The sequence below is a fragment of the Cnephaeus nilssonii genome (assembly GCF_951640355.1).
Source record: "Cnephaeus nilssonii genome assembly, chromosome: 4".
Lineage (NCBI taxonomy): Eukaryota > Metazoa > Chordata > Mammalia > Chiroptera > Vespertilionidae > Cnephaeus > Cnephaeus nilssonii.
In genome coordinates, this window is record NC_137075.1 from 87,954,030 (window position 1) to 87,963,396 (window position 9,367).

The 9,367-nt window shown below is 47.9% G+C and overlaps 1 protein-coding gene across 1 annotated transcript; it reads left to right on the plus strand.

The window, feature by feature from the left end:
* The first annotated feature begins 274 nt into the window (after positions 1-274).
* Positions 275-3,724, plus strand: FOS (Fos proto-oncogene, AP-1 transcription factor subunit). Its single transcript, XM_079768836.1, has 4 exons — positions 275-577; positions 1,371-1,622; positions 2,047-2,154; positions 2,280-3,724. The coding sequence occupies exons 1-4, from the start codon at positions 437-439 to the stop codon at positions 2,919-2,921; spliced, it is 1,143 nt and encodes a 380-aa protein (XP_079624962.1). The 5' UTR covers positions 275-436; the 3' UTR covers positions 2,922-3,724.
* The last annotated feature ends 5,643 nt before the right edge of the window (positions 3,725-9,367 follow it).

Below are 9,367 nucleotides of genomic sequence, written 5' to 3' on the forward strand. Positions count from 1 at the left end.
TCCCTGCGGTCGTGGGGGGAGCCCTCCCTGCAGCCCCTCATCCTAGGGGGTTCTAAGGGACCCCTAACACCCAGATTGCTAAACAATAATAAAATAAGGAAACGCAACAAGACCGGGGACCGCAAAGGGAGCTGCGAGAGCGGCAGGGGCAACCGGGAGGCCGCAGAGACGTTTAGGCTCTTGCGCCACCCCTCCAGCGCGGCAATGGTTGCGCTGTGACGTCATTGACTCATTCATAAAATGCTGTTATAAAAGCGGTGGCTGCGGCTCCTCGTACTCCAACCGCATCTGCAGCGAGCAGCCGAGGAGTGGAGACAGAGCCAGCGGCGGCGGCGCAGCAAGAGAGCAGTGACCGCGCTCCCACCCAGCTCTGCCCCAAAGCTGCTACCTGCCTCTGTCCCCTAGCCCTTCGCCCCGGCTTTGACCCACCGCGACCATGATGTTCTCAGGCTTCAATGCGGACTACGAGGCGTCCTCGTCCCGCTGTAGCAGCGCCTCCCCGGCCGGGGACAGCCTCTCTTACTACCACTCACCGGCCGACTCCTTCTCCAGCATGGGCTCTCCTGTCAATGCGCAGGTAAGGCTGGCTCCGCGCCACCGCGGGGACAGGGATTCGGGGTCACCGGGGAGGAGACACCGGGACGGGAAGCTCAGTAAGATGAGTAAGGGGACTCCTTTTGAGTCGGGGACTCCTTTTGGGCCGGGAGGGAGGCTGCCCCGGCCGGAGCAGCCCTATTTGGGGAGCCCCGGACTTGTCGGGAGCGCACACGCGCTTTTCAAAGTTAGAATTGGTTCTCCTTTCCCGCGGCAGGCTCGTTCTGATCCGCCCCCGGCCCGCGCTCTCTGACTGGTCTCTGATACCAGCGGGGCAAACTTGTCCCAAGCAAAGCCTGGCTAACTAGAGCCTGACTCCTCCAGGGCGGCGGCAAAAAGGGGCAACCCCCCCCCCTCCCTCCGCTCCCAGCCTGAAGCAGCGACGGGGAAGGAGGGCGCAGCAGGCGGGTGTGTAAGGCAGTTTCATTGATAAAAAGCGAGTTCATTCAGGAGACTCCGGAGCGGCGCCTGCGTCAGCGCAGACGTCAGGGATATTTATAACAAACCCCCTTTCAAGCAAGCGATGCTGGAGGGATAACGGGAACGCAGCAGCGGGATGTAGGAGAAAGGCACGGCGTTGCGCCCCGGAATTCTTGGAGGAAAGGGGAAGACCTTTCATCCTGGATGAGGGGAATATACAAAGACACGAGCAGTCCCCGGCAGGACCACTTCTCCTCCCTCTCCCCCCCCTGCTGCATGCGGCACTGGGACACTCACCTCACCTGCGTCCCGAACCTGCTCGCTCACGTCAGCGTCTCCTTTCTGTTTTGTTCTAGGACTTTTGCACGGATCTGGCGTCCTCCAGTGCCAACTTCATCCCAACTGTGACTGCCATCTCGACCAGCCCGGACCTGCAGTGGCTGGTGCAGCCCACTCTAGTCTCCTCGGTGGCCCCGTCCCAGACCAGAGCCCACCACCCCTACGGGGTCCCCGCCCCCTCGGCGGGGGCTTACTCCAGGGCCGGCGTCATGAAGACGGTGACAGGAAGCAGAGCTCAGAGCATTGGCAGGAGGGGCAAGGTGGAACAGGTGAGTCCTCCGGCACCCTCTCCGTGTTTTAGGGGTAGGGAGTGGGGGGCGGGATCCGCACTGGTGTAGACGGAGAGCGCAGTGGGTAGGGTGAAGTCGATGAAGGAACTGACTACCCATCCTGAACGGGGAACTCTGGCTCCAAGCCCACTCCATCTGGAGTCAGGCTCTGATGGTCCCTACTAGTTCCTTCCCTAAGAGGTCCCCGGCTCATGCTTTTGCACTGGGCTCTTCTTCATTCTCTTGCGGAGCATCTTATTTGAAATGCAAGTCACAGCCAGCCTGAAAGCGCAGGTTAGAAAGAAGTGGCTTCGCAGACGAGGTGTCAGGAAGCGGGGAAGCTGCGGGAGCCATCTTCACGGGGGCAGGTGAATGGAGCTCCTGGCAGACGCGGTTACTGACTGTTGGTCCTTTTTCCTTCCAGTTGTCCCCAGAAGAAGAAGAGAAAAGGCGAATCCGAAGGGAAAGGAATAAGATGGCTGCAGCCAAATGCCGGAATCGGAGGAGGGAGCTGACTGACACACTCCAAGCGGTAGGTAGATGGCATGGGTTGCTCCTTTTCAAAACTTAAGGGGAAAGTTGGAGAATTGGGCATCGAGGGGCAGTGTCCTTGAGCAAGACTGTGTCTCATGCGTTGCTTTATCCCTCTGTGTACAGGAGACAGACCAACTAGAGGACGAGAAGTCTGCTTTGCAGACCGAGATTGCCAACCTGCTGAAGGAGAAGGAAAAACTAGAGTTCATCCTGGCGGCTCACCGACCTGCCTGCAAGATCCCCGATGACCTGGGCTTCCCAGAAGACATGTCTGTGGCTTCCCTGGATCTGAATGGAGGCCTGCCTGAGGCTGCCACCCCTGAGTCCGAGGAGGCCTTCGCCTTGCCCCTCCTCAATGACCCTGAGCCCAAGCCTGCGGCGGAGCCCATCAAAAACATGCGCAGCATGGAGCTGAAGGCTGAGCCCTTTGATGACTTCCTGTTCCCGGCATCCTCCAGGCCCAGCGGCTCTGAGACCTCCCGCTCTGTGCCAGACATGGACCTGTCCGGTTCCTTCTATGCAGCAGACTGGGAGCCCCTGCATGGTGGCTCCCTGGGGCTGGGGCCCATGGCCACAGAGCTGGAGCCCCTGTGCACCCCGGTGGTCACCTGTACTCCCAGCTGCACTACTTACACGTCTTCCTTTGTCTTCACCTACCCCGAGGCTGACTCCTTCCCCAGCTGTGCGGCTGCCCACCGTAAGGGCAGCAGCAGCAACGAGCCCTCCTCTGATTCGCTCAGCTCACCCACGCTGCTGGCCCTGTGAGCAGGCAAGGAGGGGAGGCAGCAGGCACACACCAGTGCCACTGTCCTGAGCTGGTGCATTACAGAGAGGAGAAACACATCTTCCCTCGAGGGTTCCCGTAGACCTAGGGAGGACCTTTTCTGTGCGTGAAACACACCAGGCTGTGGGCCTCAAAGGACTTGAAAGCATCCACGGGTGGACTCGAGTCTTTACCTCTTTTGGAGATGTAGCAAAACGCATGGAGTGTGTATTGTTCCCAGTGACACATCTGAGAGCTGGTAGTTAGTAGCATGTTGAGCCAGGCCTGGGTCTGTGTCTCTTTTTCTCTTTAGTCTTCTCATAGCATTAACTAATCTATTGGGTTCGTTATTGGAATTAACCTGGTGCTGGATATTTTCAAATTGTATCTAGTGCAGCTGATTTTAACAATAACTACTGTGTTCCTGGCAATAGTGTGTTCTGATTAGCAATGACCAATATTAAACTAAGAAAAGATCGGACTTTATTTTCTAGTAGATAGAAGTAAATAGCTTATATCCATGTACTGTAGTTTTTCTTCAACATCAATGTTCATTGTAATGTTACTGATCATGCATTGTTGAGGTGGAATGATTGTTCTGACATTAACAGTTTTCCATGAAAACGTTTTATTGTGTTTTTAATTTATTTATTAAGATGGATTCTCAGATATTTATATTTTTATTTTATTTTTTTCTACCTTGAGGTCTTTTGACATGTGGAAAGTGAATTTGAATGAAAAATTTAAGCATTGTTTGCTTATTGTTCAAAGACATTGTCAATAAAAGCATTTAAGTTGAATGCGACCAACCTCGTGCTCTTTTCATTGTGGAAGTTTGGTAAGATTCTGAAAGGTCTCGAGACCAGTTTGTCAAGAAGGGTAGCTTCTGGAGGGGGACACACCCTCTGTTTGGTCTCTTATCAGAGGAGAAGGAAACTCTAGAGCGGATGCTGGAATACGTTATGAATACTGGGAGTCTTCACAGTGCACTACTACGATTCTCTACCTGTAATCCTGAGGGCGGGAACCCACTCTGAGATAGCTTTTGTGAGTACATGTCTTCCTGCTTCTTTTTCTGTTTTGAAAGTCAAAGGGATGAATATTTAAATCTAGTTATGCCAATATTAAATTTAAATGTCTTGATCTTAAAGGAACCCTTTTCACAAATAAAATTCAGCTGTGCACAAACTACTTTGACTTTTTAATCCAACAACATCATGTGAAGGGTTACCTCCACTTTTAAGGTGAACAAATTGAAGAATGGTTAGAATGCATGACTTTCTCAATGTCTCACTATTGGGATTGGAATCTTCCTCACTCATTATCCTATCGACCAGGCTGAACTACCTCTTTAAAATTTTTTTTAAAAAATGTTTTTATTGATTTCAGAGAGAGGAAGGGAGAGGGAGAGGATAGAAACCAATGATGAGAATCACCTGCCTCCTGCATGCCCCTCTACTGGATATTGAGCCTGCAACTGGGGCATGATCCCTGACTGGGAATAAAACTGTGACCTCCTGGTTCATGGGTCTATCTATGCTCAACCACTGAGACACACAGGTCGGGCTGAACTCTCTCTTAATACTTGGTTTAAAAAAAAAAGTTTTCATTTGGTTAGAACCTATCCCCCACCCCGACCTTTTCCATCCTTAACTAACATACATTTATTTAGTTGGATTATTTTTCTTCTCAGAAAGAAAGGAGGTTGTTGCCCTACCCCTTAGTAATAAACACACTGTACTTTAAAAATTGTCTTTAACATCATATGCCTGCCATTTAGTTTACACTGGGGGAAGAAAAGTTGGCTCTGAGAATTTGAGAGCGATCTCAAACTGTACAAATAATGGTTGATCATTTGGTAAATAAAAAATTACATAACAGCTTAATGAGAAGTCAGCATGACTCTGAATAAGCTTTACCCTAGAAGTTTATCATCTGAAAGAAGAACATGACCTTTGTCTGGGACACCTCTGGTAATGGGGCACTTACACGCACAGGTCCACATCACAAAGAAAGCAGGTGGCGCCCTTCCTCCCGTGCTCAGGTGTCCCGTCGGCACCGTCGGCACCAGCTCGGAAGCCAGAGACCATGTTTGCACACATGCTGGGTGCACAGCAGCTTCGGGGCCAGCCTCCTCATGCTTTGGTGATAATGAAAATCACTGGGTGGTTACGGGTGTCACACTCCGTCAAACGGAAAGTTTTAATTTAAAATGACAATTCCATTGAGGCTGATGTTCTTACCTGTCATCTCCCTGCTTTTTACATTATAATTGGCATTTAAAAGCAACTTACTTTAGGCTCTTAAGAGCACTGATATATCACACACCACTTGCATAATATGTTTTCCTATCTGGCAATAATAAAGACTCCCTGTTTGCTGCTCAGAGGGTAGATTTTCTGTAGCCTTTAAATATGACCTCATCTAACTACAGAATTGCTATATTATAACTAACACCCAGTTCTGAAGTAACAAGGTGATCTACCCTGTAAGGAAACCAGCTGGCTCCCTTACATGTACAATAATAACAACCCATGGAAGATTTCCCAGAGGGATAAAGGAGGCTGGACCTCTAGCGCCGGACACTGAACTGCTCCCGGGGACCTGACTAATGGCCTCTGCAAGCCTCATGCTGACTATAAAGAGAGACCATTGCTTTCCATTTGACAGCCTTGACCTAGGCCTGGACACAGACCCTTCCTCTAGTTACCATAGCCCAGCTGAGAGCAGGCTGCTGCATCAACAAGACTGCACTAAAAGCCCAGGGAGATCACCTGCACACAGTCTCTGTCACAGGCTTCTCAGAGGCCTATTGTAGGGTCCCCCATCGGGTTGACATTCCACCAAGCTCCCTGCCAACCCTCCCCATGGAATCAAGAGAAGAAAGGAATTCCCGCTCTTTCCAGCCAAAGGGCTCCTTCCAAATCTTCCTTTCCCGAGTCACGATTCAACAACTTCCATGGATGATAAGAAACTGGGAATGTCAACTTCCTTTGGGGAAAGACTCTGCTCCCTACCCACAAGATATGGCCTTACACCAGTCTCAGAAATACAGCTATCCCAGGACACCATCATTCAACGCTGATACAAAATAAATAAGTACATTAGCAGGGACGGGAATAAGGATTGGAAGGGGTCATTTCCTTATGGGGAGAAGGTCTAGTTTAGCTCACCAATGCATCCCCAGACTTGGTCCAGTGCCTGACACAAAATGCAGGATTAATGACTATTTGCCAGGTGGAGGAATGAATAAATTCTGCACTATTTCCACAAACAAATATATTCCTCAGATCGTCTCTAAATTCTCCTATTCCAGGCCCTATTATGATATTAAGCTCTGGGGATTTCACATCTTTTATGTCTGGCTTCAGACACATACCCCACTTCTATCTTGACTCCTGGAATTCCTTCACTGCCTCCCCTGGGTTACCTCTGCCAGTTCACCTCAAAGGGAATGCACAGCCATTGTGCTTCCAGCTCCAAATTAATTTTAGATGGAACAAGGAGAGAAGAAACAAAACATTTATCTCTATATAATAGTGGATGGCAGAGTTTACATCGTCTTTGCATATCTCTGCATCTTATGTAATTATCAAAATTAAAGGGTAGCATTTAACAATTTGTTTTAATAACAGTAATTTTGTATCAACAGCAACTTTCCATGTGTGAGTGAAAGTAAATCAGCTAGGCTACCTTTAATTAGTAGATAAAGAAGAGACAGAGGCAAAGGAAAAGGTTTCAGATGATTACTCTAAGGAAACCATCTGAAGTTTCAATGTATTTCAAACAAAAATAAATCTAAAACAAAACAAAACAAAAAAATCAATTTTTGAGACTTCTGTTTGAGACTTCCCCCAAACACAGAAAAATCAAATTCCTCAAAAAAACAACAAAAAACCCAAAGGAGATATAAACATCACTTGAATGCTAAATATCAGAGCACTTTAAGCTGTGCAGTTTTGCCATAAACATTAAAGAGCCAATTCTTTTTTTAAAAAAGATATTTTTATTTATTTCAGAGAGAATGGGAAAGGAAGAGAGATATAGAAACATCAATGATGAGAGAAAATCATTGTCGGCTGCCTCCTGCACACCCCACACTAGGGATCAAGTCTCAAGCCCACAACCATGGGCGTGTGCCCTGACCAGGAATCGAACTATGACCTCCTGGTTCACAGGTCAATGCTCAACTACTGAGCCACACCAGCTGGGCAAGAAGCCTGACTCCTCTCTAACTCCATCTCCTGTCCTTCTCCCCTACAAGCACTCTGCTCACGGCCTTCCTTCCATTCCTGACACATGCTTGTTCCTGTGGCAGGGCCTTTGCACTTGCTGCCCCTCTGCCTGGCCCTCTTTTCCTGGGGTTAGCTCCTTCCTGTCATTCAGGACTCAGCTCAGAGGACATCCCTTCCAAGAGGGCTACCCAAGTCACTCTATCTAGAGTAACTTCCCAGGTCATTCTATCCAGAGTAACTTGAGTACACACATAGAGAGTCTCCATGACTCTCTATCCCACTATCCTGCTTTGTTTTTTCACAGCCCATATCATATCTGTAACACTTCATCTATGTTTTCTTTTCCTTTCACAACAAATTTTAAATGAAGAATGGATGTGTATTTAAATATAGGTATGTTCATCTTCAAGAAACAAACAAACCTATGTTTTTCACTCTTATTGATATAAAATTTTCAGACCACACTAATTTGAGTTCACTGACTTTTAGCAACTGGTGTGTGAAATTAGAAAACTTACAATGTAATGTGCAAGACAATAGAACGATAAGGGTTAGCTGCTATCACGATCAGTATCAATATCAATGTCATTACTACCATAATCATCATTTACCAAGAATATGCCCAGACCTGAAGAAAAGCGGGTGGGAATAAGGTGCATTGACTCCTGATGAGTGAGTTCAAAGTCCCTCAGGGGTGCTGGCTGGATAGATTTCCACTTCCTTTGCACAAAGGAGAAATCCCCAGAAGCTTAGTTGCAATGCAAGTCATTTCAATGGTTCCCCACACCCACTCATGGACTAAACTAAGCTGCCTCTCCTTTGCCCAGGGAGCATTGTTCAGCTGCCCAAGAGTACAAAAGGGCAGAAAGGGCTCTGACCATTGTTCCAAGGAGGCTGCCTGGCCCAGTGGCCATCAGCTCTTCTGAATTAATAAGCCTTTTTTTTTTTTTAAACTTTCAGCTCACACCGACATGGTGCTTGGGTGTGGTTCAGTCAGTTGATTCGGATAAGAATGCAGAGGGGCTTGATTATTGGCGATATTGGAAGCAGGCCCCTAGGAAGGGAGCCTGTTTAAGGATGGAGCAAAAGACCCCACCTTGATCATAAAGGTAGATGGTGCAGGCCTCAGTTGCTGCCGTATTTACATTGGGGAGCAAGCAATTTGTGGTCAGATCTACAGAAGCAATGATTCCTCTTCAGTCTTTTTAGTCAGTCATGAAACTGTCATCACAGCTAAACTTATCAAAACAAGATGAGTAATTAACCTGGATTTGAGGAATTGGATCCAATACAGCATAGACTCAGCTTGGGATCTTGGCTCCTTGATGGGCAACCTTACTTTCCCCATCTGTAAAGGGATCATAATTCTACCTACCTCTTGGGGCTGTTGTGAGCATTAAAGAAGCTAGTAGTGCAGAGTGCTAAATTACAGTGCCAGGGCACACAAAGGCATTATAAAAGTGTTAGCTATTATGTATTATCTTTATAATTTAGGGGGGTGTGGGATTCAGGGGAGAAAATATATACCCTCTGGAACAAGCATGGGCTTCATTTCATTCAATAAAAGTTTCTGGGTGTCTACTATATATCAGGTGCCGAATTCAGATGCGAGGAAGGCACAGCCCTGTCCTCACAGAGTTCATGGTCTATGAGGGAGAAAGTCACATAAACATATCCATTATAATACACCGTAACAATGAAAATTAACACGAGGTGCAGGTTTTGCAGAAGGAGGGAGTGGATGAACTCTACTTTAGGAAGCCTCTGAGAAGGGACCTCTGAGCTGGGCTTCAAAGGTGAATGGAGTTTGCTAGAATGAGCAAGTGAGAGGTGGAGGGATTCCAGAAAGCAGAGGGAAAGCACTCTAAAGACACAGACTCATAAAACAATGCATTTGGTTCTGCTGGACTATAAACTGTGGGGGTGGGGGAGGAGAAGGTGGGAGATGTAAATTAAAGAGCACCCCATAAGTACATCTGATTTCATTTGCATCAATATTGCAGCATCAAAGTGGAGGGGGCTGGAGATAGGTCAAGAAGAGCTAGCCGTGGCCAGATCATGAAAAGCCTGGTATTTACTTAGTTCAGTTGTGTGTAGGCTGAACCGAGGCAGTGGTGGTGGGAATGTAGAGGGAACAAGCGGTAATTAGGGAGTAGCACTGTCTGGACTTGGTGATTGAGTAGATGTGGGAGGTGAGGGTGAGGGAGAAATTC

Excerpts from the sequence above, each read along its gene's own strand:
- FOS (XM_079768836.1), top strand. The coding sequence starts at position 437 with ATGATGTTCTCAGGCTTCAATGCGGACTACGAGGCGTCCTCGTCCCGC. Across the intron at positions 578-1,370 it reads GCTCTCCTGTCAATGCGCAG|GACTTTTGCACGGATCTGGC; the intron begins GTAAGGCTGGCT and ends GTTTTGTTCTAG. Across the intron at positions 1,623-2,046 it reads GGAGGGGCAAGGTGGAACAG|TTGTCCCCAGAAGAAGAAGA; the intron begins GTGAGTCCTCCG and ends TTTTCCTTCCAG.